This window comes from Schistocerca nitens, chromosome 4 (genome assembly GCF_023898315.1).
Source record: "Schistocerca nitens isolate TAMUIC-IGC-003100 chromosome 4, iqSchNite1.1, whole genome shotgun sequence".
NCBI classification, from domain to species: Eukaryota; Metazoa; Arthropoda; class Insecta; order Orthoptera; family Acrididae; genus Schistocerca; species Schistocerca nitens.
Window position 1 is genome coordinate 209932346 of NC_064617.1, and position 19118 is coordinate 209951463.

Here is a 19118-nt window from a genome sequence, read left to right on the forward strand (position 1 = left end):
TAAGGATCCATTTCATCTTCATGCACTTGTTTCAAACCCATTAAAGCTTAACCCTGTGCACAGGATCACCAGTCAAAGTTCTTGTACTACTGATACTTTACAAGGCTTTAGCTCATGCAGCTTAGCACCTCTTTGTAAAGAGCTGCACAATATTTGTGTTTACTGCGAAAGACATCTAAGAGACATTTTAGGGGAATTTCCCAGGCTGTATGAAATGTCATCAAGACAAGCTTCTGTGAGCACTGTATGTCATCGTTTACACTTCCTGACTTTAACACTTCCCATTTCACGAAATTTATCCACTAATTTGTGAACTTCATCATGACTCTGAACTTGAATACCCAGAAACTTCTGTTCAAACAGTCTCTGAACAGTATGAGCGGACTCTTAGTGGAAAGCGAACATCATTCGTCACGCATTGAATCGATAGGCAAGTTCTTCGCAAGCCCTGATTAGTGTGTCTGGAGTAATTGTTGTAACAATGCTGTTTTTGAAGTCGGGTAGATCACCTGGTAGTGGAGACACATACCCATGATGGTTTATGAATCTCCAGAGGTAAAAATCGCATTGCACCTTATAGGGTGTGAACATGGAGGTCATGCAAAACAATTTCTGTCATCTGCCCCTTGCAACCAATCCAGCAGTCGGGCAGAACATCTTTTAACCAACTGGGTACTGGCTTATGCCAGTCAGACGGCACACCATCTTTCTGCTACAGTTGTGTGTTTCACCTTCTTCCAGTTGAGAAAAGAGCTATAGTTCATGAAGATATGAAACACCAGTTACAGTTGCTTGACTGTTAACCTTTCCGCCGGGGTATGACAGTTAAAATATCCCCTGGTGATTTGCTGACCCCCAGATGCGCACATTATGTGTGGTGATATTTCCACTTAGGTGAAATGTTAATTCATCACTGAAGACTACAGTATTCAGAAAATCTTCTTCATCATGCAGTAGCATTTAGTTTTCAAAGTTGGCACATGAACCATGGTCTGTAGGCTTTTGACTCTGTAAGAACTGCAAACAATCAGGACGTAGTTGAAAGTATCTCCTTAAGAGCCTCCATAAATACCCCACTGGAACTGCTCGTTCATGACTAGCCTGGCAAACTGATATCTTGGCACTACTTGTGAAAGTCTCTCACTTGCTCAACGTGTTCTCCACTCTCATGGTAGCTTCATGCTCTTCCATTTGTGCAGTGGTATACAAACAAAACTATTTGAGCTTCTCTTTTATTTGTAATTGTAAACTGAATGTAATAAATGCTACAAAGATTTTAAACCCATATATTCATTTTGAAGCACCCCATAGTGACAGTGGTGGGTAAGTGAATGCAAAACTGTGTCATCACATTCATATGCAAAAAAGTTAAATTACAGTCTGCAGGAGTTCTGCAGAAATCTAGCTTAAACTGTGCGGAATATTTTCATTTTTAAGTAAGAGCACAAAATCGGCTTTCCTGGTGTTTGTGCTTGGTGTTTTCTCTGTAACAGCTGAAAGATATCTGGCAGGGTAATTACAATCACTAACTTCGAAGCAAGGTATGGTAAACATTGTTCAAGTGAACCACTTCTTGAAACCGACAGCACTCATTTCCAGATTGAAGTCACTGCTATTTTTATCTAAAAACAAAGATGATGTGACTTACCGAGCGAAAGTGCTGGCAGGTCGATAGAAACACAAACAAACACAAACATACACACGAAATTCTAGCTTTCGCAACCAACGGTTGCTTCGTCAGGAAAGAGGGTAGGAGAGGGAAAGATGAAAGGAAAAACGAAAGGATGTGGGTTTTAAAGGAGAGGGTAAGGAGTCATTCCAATCCCGGGAGCGGAAAGACTTACCTTAGGGGGAAAAAGGACGGGTATACACTCGCGCGCACACACTCGCGCGCACACACACGCACACACACACACACACACACACACACACACACACACACACACACATATATATCCATCCGCACATACACAGACACAAGTAGACATTTGTTTTGGCAGAGATCTCTGCCCAAACTCTTTGCCTTTACAAATATCTGCTTGTGTCTGTGTATGTGCGTGTATATATATATATATATATATATATATATATATATATATGTGTGTGTGTGTGTGTGTGTGTGTGTGTGTGTGTGTGTGTGTGTGTGTGCGCGCGAGTGTATACCCGTCGTTTTTTCCCCCTAAGGTAAGTCTTTCCGCTCCCGGGATTGGAATGACTCCTTACCCTCTCCCTTAAAACCCACATCCTTTCATTTTTCTTTTCGTCTTTCCCTCTCCTTCCCTCTTTCCTGACGAAGCAACCGTTGGTTGCGAAAGCTAGAATTTCGTGTGTATGTTTGTGTTTCTATCGACCTGCCAGCACTTTCGTTCGGTAAGTCACATCATCTTTGTTTTTAGATATATTTTTCCCATGTGGAATGTTTCCCTCTATTATATTCACTGCTATTTTTCTTACACCTAAATACAAACTTACTCTCATGAACGAAACCAGAAGGTGAGAAAGCATCTGAAAACCTTTTCCTATTAGAACTTTAAAACTACTGTACCATCATACACTTTCCAGCATGTATTCATGGAATGATTTCAAATCACCCACGTTTCATCAAAGCCATAAACTGTTGAACTACCTCCTCCTCTTGTATCATGCATCTTTATAACTGATGTGGTTCGTACCGCACCTGTGTCACTTCCTTTAATCAAAAACTCTCTTCTTAACATATCTGAAACCAAGTCTTATAATTCTTTGCCTGGCATAGAGCTACCTCTGAAGCCAATTTTCTTATGCATAACTGTAACAAGTTCTTGTAATGTTGGGTATTCACTGCTTACATACATTTCAAACATGGGGCATTTTAAAATATCATTGTCAAAACCATCCATTTGTGTTACAAGGTTTCTTATGATTTCGATTTGCTTTCCAGGTGACAGGAAATAAAATAAAATTTTCCTGAAGTTTCTACAGCTGACACTTTTTTTACTATTCTCTGTAAGTTCTGTTGCTGTAAGTTCTGTTGCACGGACATGCTTCTGTAGTTTGTTCTTGTGTTTTCAAAATGTCAAAAATGAGAGTCCCACTTTCAGATTCACAGTCCAAAAAGTTATAAATGCAGTAAATAAACCTACTCACTTGCTTGTGAAGCACTTCACATTTACTGCCATCACCTGATGTATTTATTTGGAAATCCCACTCAAACATTCACATATACACATTCACAGCTGCACTGCTACAAGAAAAGAACATCGATATATGAATGAGTAATTCAGTCGCTCTAAATTAAGCTACATTGTCAGGATGTACAACAACAGTGCAACATGCACGAGAGAGAATCTCTCCGTCTAGTAACAACTCGCAGCTAGCTGCTTGGAGAAAGAATGAATGTTATTGGCTGCTAACAGTTAACTGAAGGGGATGTGCTGAATGGCTGAAAACTGGGCTGCCTCCCTACAGGACATGAACTATAACACACTGACCACAGGATACACCATAGCAATGATGTTACAAAAGGCAGCCCAAAAGTCAGTGAGTAGAACTGCACAACAAAAATTTTACTGTTGCTTTAATTTTGTACAGTGTAAAATTCATTACGTGACAAATGTATCACCACCACCACCACCACCCAAAAAGATACTATGACTGAGTGAAACAGCAATATCAAAAATAATTCTCAGTGTAGTACATTCTGAATTGCGCATATCGTGAAAACAGTGAGTGCAAGTGCAAACGTAATATTAAATCTATTACAGCCTATCTGCAGACTTTGTCTCAATTATAAAACTTAGCTTATGTTCATACACAGACTTTTCAAAGTTGTAGAAGTGGACTACCTATTCGACAGACTGTAGATCTATCCCAGCATCAATAATGCTGGAATTAATTCAAAAGCTTTTAAATTAATTTTTACACACACACACACACACACACACACACACACACACACACTGCACAACAGGCATGTTGTGTGGAAATGGTATCAGCCCGCCTTGTTGACCTTAACAGAGCAGCCAACACACCAGGAACAAGAAACGGTTTTTTTCGTCCCCTGACATGTAGGCTGCCCCACACAGCAAGCGTGTGCTGGAGTAGCAACAGCCTCCTTTTTGACCTGTTTTGGAGGGGCTTCAAATACAGATGGGTATGTCTCAGTTTAGGTTGACATGAAGACAAAAGGAGATGGAAAGAGAGGGGGAGGGACAGGGGCTGATGGGCAGGGGTGGGAAGGAAGGGGGGCAGAGGCGGGTGAGCATGAGTTGGACAGAGAGATAGAGAAAGGAAGAGATAGAGACAGAGAGGGTGGAGGAGGCGTTTGTGCAATGAGTCCAATGCATATGTGGGCAAAGCTGCAGGGAAAAAGCTAGTTACTAAACAAACTCTCGTAATCTACATTTCTGACTTTGAAGTTAAAGAAAGTTTCTTTCTAGTTGACGTAGGACTGTCACATCATGCACAATTTCTTTACTTCTTATAAAATTAGTCTATTTTTTTTTTACCTAGGACAAAGCTTTCAAATCCTTTAAGTGAGGAAACAAAATAAAAATATGGGTTATGAATTATAGCTGAATCACATTCATTTTACTTACAACATTGTAGTGTTTGCTTCTAATGTATGTAATTATACTAATTAATGACTTAAAACATCAAGTTTGAAAAAATGCCAGGAAAATAATCACCAAAAAATTAAAATGATTTCCAATCAATACAAAAAGAACATACATACTACAAAGTATTATGTTGTCAAGACTTTCTACTGCTGCGCTACAGCTTGGTTATTGGCAGTATGAATACATGTTCATTGTTGCTTGGTTTGTTTTTCTTCTGTTTGGTTGGTTACCATCACAAATGGCAAAATGGCTACTCCACAGCAGAAATCATTTTGTGTTCTGGTGTTTACAAAGTATTATTCTGTGATTACAATGCAAAGAGGTTTTAAGTTGAGGTACCAAACTGATCCTGCACATGGGTGAACATTTGCAGATGGTATTGACAGTTTGTAACACAGGATGTGTATGTAAAGGAGAGTCCTTGCCACACACTTGTTTCTGATGAAAAACGCACAAATTTAAACCACTTTTTGAAGAAGTCAAACATAATCAACTTGTTGTGCCACTTAGGAGTTACAACTGCTTACAACAACAACTTGGTGCGTTTTGAGACAGTTTGGTTATGAAGCTGTATAAGTTACATCTGTTGCAGGATCTGCATCATGATGACAAATGCAAATGTGTGGAATTTTCTGATGAGCTTTGAATGCTATTGACAATGACAATACTTTCACACAACACATTGTGTTCAATGATGAAGTGACTTTTCACTTCAGTGGGAAAGTAAATAAACACAATGTTTGAATGAGGCATACAGAACCCACCTCCACACACTGAACTTGTACAAGATTCACCCACTCAATGGGTTTTGTGTTATATCCCATTCATATGTTTGCAGCCCATTCTTCTTTGATGGAAACACAGAAATGGTCTGCAGTATACTGTTACATTACAAAACTGGTTGTTTCTGAGGCTGAGTGTGGACAACATTTTTCAAGACAGGGCATCCCCTTACTTATAAAGTGCGTGAATTTCTGAGAAACTCTACCAATTGGATTGGTCGTCAGCCAGTCAGCCTTAGTACTTCTAAGCTGAACTTCATGGCCACCGGATTTGGTGCCCTGTGACTTTTTTCTATGGGGTTTCATTAATAACAATGTCTATGCACCATCACTACCACAGAACCTAGAAGAGTTGAAAGACCGCATCCCTAATGTCAGTGACACTGGACTTACTTACACAAGTATGAGAGGGATTCAAGCATTGATGTAATATTGTTTGTGTCACTGGTGGAGGACATATTGAACATACATAATCTAAACTTCACAAATTCGTAAATGTGTGATCCAAGTTTCAAAGCTGAGTCTTACAGTTTGATAAACATATGCATTTGAATTGCATATATTCTTTTTGAAACATCATGTATTTAGAGCAGTTGAAGATGTGAAGGCGGACTTGAAAAGAAATGGAAGAGTAACAATGAACTGAGGAATGTCTGGAAAAATTAAATTTTTTTTTTTTTTTTTTTCTTCAAATCAGAGATAGCAATGAGTCTCGAACACTAAGTCTATGATGAATGTGTATCATCAGTTCTAATCTATGGCAATGAGGCATGAGCTTCTAATTCAAAAACCATTAAAAGTTAAGGGTTGCTAAACAAGCAATGGAGGGATGCATATTGAGAATTAGCTGGATAAATGTAAGACAAATAAATGGCCCAGGGAACAGACTAAAGTGCAAAACATAATTATGATTAATGAAAATGAAATTTTATCAGGTAAGGGATGTAGCCAGATGGTAGACAGACCAAGGCAGTGCTCTGGCAGATTCCAAGAGATAAGAAGAGTTTCAGGTGGTGACCAACTGGAAGGTGAATTGTGGCAACTGTCAACTGCAAGGTGGGTAGACAGTCTAGAAAACATTCGGATGCTACTTGGATGCATATACCCAAAGACTGTTATGCATGGGAAAGTAGAGAATGTTTCAAATCTATCACTGGATGGCTGTTGAACATACAAGCTACAAATAGTACTATTTGCCAAATAGATATATGGTAGTCCTACAGACACATTAAAAAAGAAACCCTTAGAAGCTTTTATAATCACTGGTACTTCCACCTGCTGCTAAAGTAGAAAAAATGAGGTATATATGTGAAGGGAACAAAAAGGAACACATAAATGTACAGATCATTTGAGACTATCGATTTTGGGATATAAAATAGCTAAAATAAGTCACATTAATAACAGTAAGTATGTGATGTTGGGTCACTTTACACCAAATAGAAGAGGCACTGAGCAATGCACAGGTATGCAGACAGCAAAAAACGAATTTTAGCTTTCAAGCATAATATTTCTTCTGCAGTAGGAAAGATTGCACAGATTTACAGTTATACTTTTCTTTGACTGCTAACTGGTTCTTCCTGTCATGTCTCCTTGATGATTATTTCTACCAATAGATTTACAAATATTCTGTACAATCATTTTGGTACATATTAATTTTAATTTCTTATATTTGACACTTACACTCAAGGAGATGTTTCCACGCAGCCAAGATGCTTTTTATTAACCACTACGTTCAAAATTTATTTTAGATTTGTTCAAATTATTGGACTCGGCAGTCAGTGCTCCCCAAAAAAAATTCTAAATGTTTTCCAATCCTTCAATATTCTTTCTATATGTTATTCAGATTATGTGCAACACAACCAAATAGAAGTGAGAATGCAATATACATGTGTCAAAAAAATAAATAAATAAATATTTTGCTAGTGGATCTTTGACATCCATAACAACATATTGCTACTGTATGGACTGCAGTGTTTTGGGATACCACAAGCATGTGAAGTAATGTGATGTTAGTATGAGACTTTTTACAGAGCCTGCAAATGGTCTGTGTGGGCAGTTTACCAAGCCTGCAACAGTCCATGTGGGAAGAAGACTTGAGTATAATGATTGAGAGTAGGGAAAAACAGTAGTAGGGGCACAGTCAACCATGGGGTAAGCCTTAGCTTCTGAATGGGACCTATTGCAGCACCAGTGTTCTTATCCCAGGTGGAATCACCTAGGAAGAATGCATGCCACTGCATTAGTTATTGGGGTTACTGAGAATGACACAGGGTACACAAAGAATGTTATATAGATGATGCTAGGTGGTCTTTGTTCATGGTGCACACGGAGCTGCATCTTTATTGTGGGGAGCGGTGCAGGTGTCAATACACTTTTGGCTGGTTTGATGTGACCAACAGTGATAACTTCTACCAAGCCTACCTCTTCATCTTGGAGCAGAACCTACACCCAATATCCTTAATTATTTGATGTATGTATTATAATCTCTATTTCCCCCTACAGTTTTTGCCCTCATGGTAATCATAACCTGATGTCGTAATACATATCCTGTCATCCTATCCCTACTTCTAGCTTGTGTTTTCTCTGTGTTCCATTCCTCCCCTATCCTATGGAGATCATCATATGAGTCCACCAAATTTACTTCATCCTTCTGTAGCACCACATCTCAAACACTTCAATCCTTTTCTTGGTTTACCCCTGCGTGAGTCAATTCCATACAATGTCAGTCTCCAAGACACACAAACCTTCTAAAATTAAGGCCTACATTTGATAGTTATAAGACTTCTTTTGGTAAAAAATTCTCTGTAAGCTTGTCTGCTTCACAATGCCACCTCTGTTCATCCACATTGCATGATTTAGATTTCAAGGTAGCAGCATTCCTTCAACTACTACATGATCCCTAGTTCTGATGCAATTTTTGTGACCAATCTCATCTCTGCTACTCCTCATTACTTTTTTGGCTTTCATTCATTTTCAGTGTATATTCTGTGTAGACAGTTCATCCCATTTAAAAAGTCCTGCGATTCTTGATCAGTGTCACAGAAGAGAGCAACATCATCAGTGAAATCAGTGAATCTTATCACTGCTATTCTTTCACCATAAATTTGAAACCCTCTCGTAAAGCTTTCTTTTATTTACATAACTGCTTCTTCAATAAATATGTTGACCAGTAGACGAGAACGACTGCATGCATGCTAAAGGTCTTTTAAATCTGAACACTTTTATTATAAACTTACTTTGTTGTAGTTCCTTTTGATTCTTGGGTTATATGTAATGGATAATGGTCAGGAACAGCTTGCCTGGTGGACGACAACTTTTAACAAGAGAACACTCATTTGGAAAGCCCAGTTCACTCCCCAAAGTGAAATCTGATTGAAGATGAGAAAGAAAGGGGGGGTGGAGGGAGGAAGGGACCAGGTGGGGGGGGGGGGGGAAGAGAGAGAGAGAGAGAGAGAGAGAGAGAGAGAGAGAGAGAGAGAGAGAGACCAATCTATCAACCATGGAAGGAAATCCATATGCACAACTATAAGACAAAGTTTAGATTTTGTTCATGATACTGACCTCAATAAATGATGCCCTCTTTGAAGTAGGTTCTGATGCAGATGGCGTCCCTGTGTCCTTGCCAGAGCTCGATGGAGAGTCTTCTTTAGCAAATTCACTCTGACTGCGAGAACTCGCCAAGGACAGGCGAGAACTGTGAAAAATATATACGACTGTCAGCAGGTATGTGCATTCTTAATGTAAAATGTAACTTAATTCCGATAAAACATTACATGGCATGTATTATTTTGGCTACTGGTTGCTTTGGTTAAAATAGAGCTTTACTGTCTCCATTAGAAAGATAAGTTGGAAGTGATATCTAGAGGCTGTAGGCTATTAGCTAAAGAGAAAGAGCATCTATAAACATTGATTAAATTTTCAACTGCCAAGATTGCTAAAATCATTTATTCATATGGATTACCACTGTGGCAATTCTCTGTTGCCATCTTTGGATCTGTGTTTACATCATTACAAAATCTTCTCCTTCGATAGATCCAAAGATGACAGCAGAGAAATGCAGAAACTAGTAATCTATACGAACAAATGATTTTAGCTATATTGCCAGTTGAAAATTTATTCAGTGTTCATAATACACACTTCACCTCCATGCTGAGGGCATCAGAAGTGTGTAAGCACCTATAAGATCACCATCAAAAGATTCAATTTTCTTCCAAATGGTGTTAATACTTTTAAGATAAGTGGGAATGATACCAATTTCCAGCTGAGTGTAAGTAAGTTACTAACACAATATTTCACCTGCCACACATCCTGACAATTACCAGCAGCAAAAATTTTGAACTGAATAAAACCTGACAAATCTGATTGGAAGGCTGTCTGATAAATGCGACATCTTTTCAAAGACTGTGTGTGTGTGTGTGTGTGTGTGTGTGTGTGTGTGTGTGTGTGTGTGTGTGTGTGTGTGTGCGCGCGCGCGCGCACGCACGTTTGTGGGCATACACACACACACACACACACACACACACACACACACACACAGTACAGTAATAGTACTTACACCACAAATGACAGAAATTTCAGTAGTGATGTAGTGACTCTGTGATCAAGGTAGTAGTGATGAAATGACTCTGTGATCAAGGTAGTATATATCAACACCTGAAAATTTGTGTTACAGGCAACACACCAATGCAAGAAAAGTATCAAAATGGGTGCTGCTTCTTTGTAGATGCAAATGTCTATAGAACATGAACAGTTGTTGGACAGGACAAGACATTGCGAGGATCAAGTCAGTTGTTATGAACACATTCATTTGAGATATTTACAGAATCCTTTAATCTTTACATCACTCCAGAATTAAAAGATCAGCAGTGTACAATCATAATTCTTGCATTTATTTCATAATTAGTCAGACGGGAAGGATGCTTCACTCATTTTACGGTAGATCGTTTCTTCACACATTTCACACCAAAATGCCAGACAAAAAGCTCAGTGAGATTTAGATAAAGTGATCTTTACCAAGGCGGCAAACAGTTTCAGACCAGTCTAACAACACGGTACAGCATCCAACAGCTGGTAAGCACTGCCACCAAGCATGAATAGCTAGTTTTTGTCTTCTGTAGGGCTCAACAAGCAGTAAGTTAAGTTATAACAAGACATGCTACAAAAGAAAAAGACTCAAACTTCTCATCACTGATATTAATTACTTCTAAACTGGTGACTGCTGTCCATATCAGTGCATTTTATGGCCCACTATTCTTCTTGGTTTCCTTAGTATTGCTAGACCATATTCAGCACTCAAAGTGCCTTCTGTCAACAACAGCTCAGCCATATATAATTCTGATAGTACAAAAAGATAACTGGACTCAGTACTCTACTTGTGGCATTAGTTCAAGAACAGTCTCAAAGCTCTTTAGCTTCAGAGATTTATCTCCCATAGAACAGTAAGTGTCTGCCTATACTCTTCTTAGAATTTTTTTTCCTTTGTCAATGAACATACCAACGAGTCCTTACCGAGCAAGGTGATGCGGTGGTTAGCGCACTGGACGTGCATTCGGGATGACGACAGTTCAAAACCCACGTCCGGCCATCCTGATTTATGTTTTCTGCAATTTCCCTAAATCACTTCACGAAAATGCTGGGATGGTTCCTCTAAAAGGGCACTGCTGACATCCTTCCCCAATCTGATGGGACTGGCAATATGGGTGCTCTAGACCAGTACCAAGATTGACAATACCCAGAAGGTGAAGTAAGTTACCATACATCTTATTCATTATTTTTATTTCTCCAGTCCTACTCCCTTTGAAAGGATTTTAAAACATTCTGACAGCTAGAGATACAGTTTGCTTTTTTGCGTTAAATTGTCATCAGTGCTACTCCAACAAAGCATTTATGTTATAACTTACTTTCAAGACTGTACGCAGTTGAAATTGAAAACTGTATACTATGCCATTTTTGGCACTTATACATTCTATTTATATTCCAAAGCCATCTTAATCACAGTCTCAGCCTTTATCTGTTTACAAATACGCAGTTTTACGCTTGCCTGTAAGCTTTTCCATGGCATGCCATGTCAGCACCAATAGAAGAGTAATAATTGCTAAATGTCTATTCAGGCTGGTCATGCGCAATTAAAAAAGTAATCTATAGTGTAAATGTTACAGATGAGCATCACCTATCATATTTTGTATAGTATAACACAACACAGCTAATGTTAATGAAGGAAACTGCATAGCGGTTACCTGCAAACATGATTTTCCCCAGTAGCATTCTTAGAGACTTTCATATTTCATTTAGAAAGATAATCCTAAGTAAATGCAGATACAATTTTCACAGAAATGTTATAACAGTAAATATTTTTAAACAAATCCACAAACCTATTAGGACATCACAATTTTACTATCATATATGTATTGTGTGTGTGTGTGTGTGTGTGTGTGTGAGAGAGAGAGAGAGAGAGAGAGAGAGAGAGAGAGAGAGAGAGAGACAGACAGACAGACAGACAGAGAGGGGCGGGGGGGGGGGGGCAAGAAGTGAGGTGGAAAATGAATACAACAGGAAACAAAGGACTACAATAGGAAATAAAAAAAAGACAACAAGTGCCACAATACACCACACAGGAAATACGAAAAAAAATAATTAATCAAGCAGAATGAAGAATATCCGTTTGTGCATGTAGGGAGAGGAGGCCTGGTGGTAAAGAGACATGCTTCAACATGAATACAACCCTACTCTTCTATTTTCCCACTTTCACCAACCTCCTGTTAGTCAAGTTCCATCTTCATCTATTTGATTAAGAAACAGTTCATGATACGTTGTCCCATGCACAGTCTCACCACTATCTGCTCGAGTTTCATTGCTGACACAGTTTACTCCATCAAAGAGAAAGCACAACATGTGAAATGAGTAATACAATATACCAGATGACATGCTATTATTCTTCTGCTTTCCGTACTGCTATGGTAAGCAGATGGTCAGGATGAATTAGTACATGAAAGGTCTCCTCTCTGGTAGCCCTGTTGAGAATCTTATGTGCTTAATACCACCTACCAGGTATATCTTCAACACCAGTACTGTAGAACTAAAATTTTGGAAATTACTCAGCAGCACACACATATCTGAAATGTCCATTTACCATCAATATACTGTAATCTCTTCAGTTGTCAACTACTTTTGTGCTTTTGCTCTCTTCCACCATTATTTTTGCATTCCAAAGTCAGATGTGCCTCTCATTCCACACTCCCAAATTCTTCTTCTGAATGCTTCCTATTTATTCATTTACCCCCTGTTTTCTCTCTTCTGTGTTGTACTTTATCTGCATTATTTGTTCCAAATCTATTACTCTTGAAATGAACCTTTTGCCTCCAAACTTCAGTTTTCTTACCTCATCATCTGCTAGCATTTCTGTGTTTATTTGCCTCTCTTTTAGTACTATTTCATTCTACCTCCCCCACAGCACTTGTGCCGCAGTTCCACAAATTCACACTAATCTCTCTGGTTCATTGTCTTTCCATTGATACCATAAAAGCTGGATTGTGTTGTGATTACATTTGTTAGTGATTTTTCAAAATGTTTAAGACAATCTCTGAGCGCACGTACTGTGAAAAGCATTTTGCAATATAGTTTTTCAATGCAAAGAATGTTATTAAGCCTACTGAAATTCATCATCAACTTTTGGAGATTTATGGTGAAAATATAATTATGGATGGACTGGTAAGAAAATGGGCATGACAATTCAATGTTTGATGAACCAATGGAGTGGGCAGCCTTCTGTTGTCAGTGATGGTTTGGTTGAGAAAGTGAATGAGAAAATTCATGAAAACAATTGGTCCACAATATGAATATTTTGTATTGAATTTCCATAAATTTCAAAAACTGTTTTGCATGAGGTTTCACAAGTAGCTTAAATTTTCACAAACTGGATTCCCGATGGATTCCAAACATGTTTACACATGTCCACAAAACAAAGCAACTCGCTTTGACATTTCTTACAAATACAGTAATGAAGAAGATGTGACTTACCAAACAAAAGCGCTGGCAGGTTGATAGACACACAAACAAACACAAATATACACACAAAATTCTAGCTTTCGCAACCAACAGCTGCTTCATCAGGAAAGAGGGAAGGAGAGGGAAAGACGAAAGGATGTGGGAGGCTGCTGTCATAATGGAGGTACCATTCCACATCAAACGGTCCCTTCCCTACAGCCTAGGTCTTCGTGGCAAACGAATCTGCTCCAGTCCGGAATCCCTGAACCATTACACCAACAACCTGAAACAAGCTTTCGCATCCCGCAGCTACCCTCCCGACCTGGTACAGAAGCAAATAACCAGAGCCACTTCTTCATCCCCTCAAACCCAGAACCTCCCACAGAAGAACCCCAAAAGTGCCCCACTTGTGACAGGATACTTTCCGGGACTGGATCAGACTCTGAATGTGGCTCTCCAGCAGGGATACGACTTCCTCAAATCCTGCCCTGAAATGAGATCCATCCTTCATGAAATCCTCCCCACTCCACCAAGAGTGTCTTTCCACCGCCCACCTAAGCTTCGTAACCTCTTAGTTCATCCCTATGAAATCCCCAAACCACCTTCCCTACCCTCTGGCTCCTACCCTTTTAACCGCCCCCGGTGTAAAACCTGTCCCATGCACCCTCCCACCACCACCTACTCCAGTCCTGTAACCCGGAAGGTGTACACGATCAAAGGCAGAGCCACATGTGAAAGCACCCACGTGATTTACCAACTGACCTGCCTACACTGTGAAGCTTTCTATGTGGGAATGACCAGCAACAAACTGTCCATTCGCATGAATGGACACAGGCAGACAGTGTTTGTTGGTAATGAGGATCACCCTGTGGCTAAACATGCCTTGGTGCACAGCAAGCACATCTTGGCAGAGCGTTACACCGTCCGGGTTATCTGGATACTTCCCACTAACACCAACCTGTCAGAACTCCGGAGATGGGAACTTGCCCTTCAGTATATCCTCTCTTCTCGTTACCTGCCAGGCCTCAACCTCCGCTAATTTCAAGTTGCTACCGCTCATACCTCACCTGTCATTCAACAACATCTTTGCCTATGTACTTCCGCCTCGACTGACATCTCTGCCCAAACTCTTTGCCTTTACAAATGTCTGCTTGTGTCTGTGTATGTGCGGATGGATGTGTGTGTGTATGCGATTGTATACCTGTCCTTCTTTCCCCCTAAGGTAAGTCTTTCCGCTCCCAGGATTGGAATGACTCCTTACCCTCTCCCTTAAAACCCACATCCTTTCGTCTTTCCCTCTCCTTCCCTCTTTCCTGATGAAGCAGCTGTTGGTTGCGAAAGCTAGAATTTTGTGTGTATATTTGTGTTTGTTTGTGTGTCTATCAACCTGCCAGCGCTTTCGTTTGGTAAGTCACATCTTCTTTGTTTTTAGATATATTTTTCCCACGTGGAATGTTTCCCTCTATTATATTCAAATACAGTAATGAGTTAGATGAATTCCTGAACAGACCTGTGACCAGTGATTATCCTCCACCTCCACAAAAAAATTCAAAACCATGTTGTCAGTACAAAAAAATCATGTGCACTGTATAACAGTGAGAAAAGTTTGGCGCAATTCAAAACAGAAAGGTGTGGAATGTTCATACTAGGTATTGTGTTGTTTCTTGACAACTCAAATCCTCAACGTACTGGTAATTCAATAATTTAGTTCGGAGCAGTTCCATCCCCTACCATACAGCCCCGATCTCACACCTTTTAACTAACACTTGCTCTTTAAATTTAAGCACGATTCTGGAAGGAGGCACTTTAACTGTGACAATGTTGCAAAAAACAGGGTTCATCAGTGGCTGTCTTCACTGGCCATATCTTTCTATGAAGAGGGCATAGGAAGGTTGGTTTCCCCGCTATAACAAACATCTGTACGATGGTAGACCTACATAGAAAAATAGTTTAAGAAATGCTCTTCCTTATAAAAATAAATTTTGGTTTGAAAAAATGTTTTTATGAGTTTTTTCCCAACATGATATATATTTTCCAGACATGTCTCATATACCTATCTATGTAACCAAATGTCTAAAGAGTGTGTGCTGCCATCTTGTGTAACATCTATGTGACTGACGTGCACCTTTTTTTTAAAAAGATTATGAAGAAAAAATATACAGAACTCTGGAAATACTCTATATCCTTTGCAGAATACAATGAACAGTTTGTACATCTGCACTGTTAATTTTTCATCACCTAAAAAGAAGTATTTTGTGAATGAAAGTGAAAAGCAATCTTCCAGTAATAATAGCAATGGGAAAGTACCTCACTGCTTCTAGTTACATTTGGGGAAGTACTCAGTATATACAGAAGTAAGTACACTTACAGAACATTAATTTTTCTGTCAAAATGCACTTCTACAAAATCAGGGAAATCATTCAAAATGTCAGATTGGTACCACATTACATGCAAGTAGGTATACTGACTTATCACAAATACCTCACTTCCTCAAACAACATTACTACTCCATACATCATTAGGATAATTAAAATGCCAAAGAATTGCACTGTAACAGTTTCTTGCATTTTTCTCACCTTGAGACTATAACTTTATCAGAAGATGACACTTTACACATTCTTGTGCATAATTAATTATTATAGGAAAGGATTAGATCTAAATTGGAATGAAACCATAGTAAATAATATGGCTCTATCCCCTAAAAGCAACTTTAAAAATCACTTTAACAAATGATGTTCATGATACCAGTGATATTTATGAGGGGTATAATAAAACATGCCACATTCCTTATGAGTATACATCAAAGCTAAAATAAGTAAACAGAATTATGTCAGTATTATAATTTACTGTTTAGTTAGAGATTCAATCATGAAAACAGAACATAGTGTTTCCAGTAACAAACAGAAAGTATTATTCATAACTTGAAAGACAGTGGAAACATGCATAACAAGATTTTAAATTAAGTGTACAATTACATATTATCCAACTGCAAAGTTAAATGTACAACAGACATACAGTTTCTGTACATGTGAATAAAAACCAGCAAAACAAAGAAAATTTTATATAACATTAGGAGGAAATCTCATTAATAGAGAGAGGAAAACCAGAAAAAAGGAAGAAGGACTAAATGCTGCTGCAATGTCTTCACAGCCTGCCCCCCCCCCTCAAAAAAAATCAAACACACACGCATTCTGTTGTGTGGCCAAAGTGAAACTGACTCAAAGTGTTTTTGGTATTTTTGCAACAATGTAATACAAACAGGAAAGAGATCATTCGATATGAAGAAAAATTAGAAATTGTAACAGACAATAATTTTTTTACAGTGCAAGCCAAATACATGCCTATGTATAAAAACAATCGAAATTTCTGCAACGATTGATATGCAAAATAAAGGAAAGGCAACCATTCCAACATGTAGGAATACTAGCTTTCGAGCTGATGCTCATACTATAGCAGAAGTACACACATTCCCACACACACACACACAACCACACAGACACCCAAATGCACACACCTGCAGCCATGGTTTTACTGGCTGTTGATTAGCTATTATTGAGAGCAGTTACCTGGATAGATAGTCATCTCTAAGTTTATGAGATGCTGAGAGAAGAAAGGAGCCAACAACCGGGGTAACACACAGAAAATGCTATTGCTACCATCTCTCAGGTAGAGCTGATAGATGTATCTCTTGGTTTGCTTAATCGCGCACTTTAACACCCCACACTTCAGTGAAACAGAGAGATACAGACTGGTAATAATATTATTCATGTGGCACACAGTTCCATTTCGGCTGCTGCAACTCCATAGTGTGGGAAAAAGCTGTTAGCCCTCTACATTAAATACATGAATACAACAGTAACCTTGCTTCTGAGACCTGGACTTCGAATTGTATGTTACTGTTCAGGACAGTTCTGGCTTTGTTTATTGGTAATGGTTTGAGCTCACATTACTTGTAGCTGTAACACTTGCCCTCTGAGTCTCTGGCCATGGCCTTAATGTTGATCTTTGTTTCCACAAACTACATTACTCTTAGCAATAACTGGACTAGGTTTTGTCAGCTAAGGTACAAAATGCACACTGTCACTTTGACATCAGAAACAGCCATGTCCAGCAAATGCTTTTAAAGGTCAGTTCATCTATTAATTAACAACAGAAATTTGTGTGTGTCACCTTATAAAAATTTTCTGGGCTAGTTTCATTTAGGTCACTAGCTGGTGCACATATGCCTGTGCTCTGCTGCATCTGCAATTGCACCCTCACATGCAGACGCATAATGTTATTGGAAGCTTTTAACTGTATTAAACATTCAGCCAAAAGTGGCATACACAAAATTATAGGTTCTATGAACCAGAGATTCTGCCCTAAGGGACAATCGACGAAAAGTATGAAAGAAGAGGAGAGTGTAAATAACAGATGACTGCAAGGAAAAAAAGAAGATGAAGGGCAATTTCAGTTTTTTTTATCAATGTTATCAAGATAGGCGAAGAAGTCATACAGAGGCAGCTGGATTTAATGCACCAAAATAATGCAGTGCATGAGCTTTCAGTTCCAAGTAGTCAGTCATACTCTCACCATTAAATGTAGTCACCTCCTACTAACAGACATCAAAAATTAAACATTTAACAGTAATTATGAGTAAAACCACATCGATCAGCATGAAACACAAGAAACACACAATGAAAGCTAAAATAGTAATGGAAAGGAGTACAAATGTCAGAAGTTCTTTCTTCGGGTGCATCGACACAATGTGTTTTTCTGTTCAGCTTTGCGTACAAGTTTGGCACTTTCAACAGCACAGATAAGGCATTCAATTCACACATTGCTCTAGGCACAGAATGGAAGACATGTATTGAAGTGAATAGTCTCCAGTCCTTAGCTGGAATCTCTTACAGTAAGCATGAACTGCCTGTTTACAAGGTGTGTATTATTTAGAAGTTTTCTGACAAATGCTTTTGACCAGGGCATTTATCAACAATTAATGACACATGTAGAAATTAATACAGCATTAAACACTTATTCTGCGAGATTATTTCAGAAAATTATATTAAAGATATGAGAAGGATAAATGAACAGCTCAAAAACAAATATAAGTCTAACCAAAAAAAGCTAACATATTGTGATTTTTGAAATAAATTATTTACACGAAAAAGTGTATAAGTGATAATTAAATTTATTGATCATTTGTGTAAATGAAGTCAGAATATTTATGATTTCAGTACAATTCTCAATAGCATATAAGTTATTAACTGAAATTATTTTATTATTTTTCACATCTAAAAATACCAATACAAAATTTTTTCATTACAAAAGAAATGTAATAAAATACAATGGAACTTCATTGTCACTTAGAACACACCCATCACAAGTGTAACAAGAATAACTGAAATCTTTTGTTTCCAAACCTAAAATTATTGGGTTAAACTCTGACATGACTAATATGTTTCCAGGCAATAAGTAAGTGTCAGCCTTCCTCCACACAAATTTGATTAAGCATGGCATTACCTAACCTAGATATGCATTATCAGTTGTACAAGCAGAAGACTGAAATATTGCAGCAACATTTGATAGCAAGCTGATTAAAGCAACTCTGGGACACTTTTGAGCACGTGTGTTAATACCATGACTTCAACCAATTCTGCCACATGCACTGATGTTTCTGTGCATCTGAACTAATCTATGGGAAATGAGGCATCATGTGGATGTACCTTTGTAACTACTCTCATCTCATCTCACACACACAACCCAAAACACAAAA

The 19118-nt window shown here is 38.5% G+C and overlaps 1 protein-coding gene across 2 annotated transcripts in view; it reads right to left on the bottom strand.

Moving 5' to 3' along the window:
• Positions 1 to 19118, bottom strand: part of LOC126253428 (dynactin subunit 1) — a 146647-nt gene that overhangs the window by 99539 nt on the left and 27990 nt on the right. For both annotated transcript variants that reach the window (XM_049954760.1, XM_049954761.1), the window contains exon 6: positions 8942 to 9074. In XM_049954760.1, coding sequence (XP_049810717.1) covers positions 8942 to 9074 — 133 coding nt within the window. The remainder of the gene's footprint in view (positions 1 to 8941; positions 9075 to 19118) is intronic.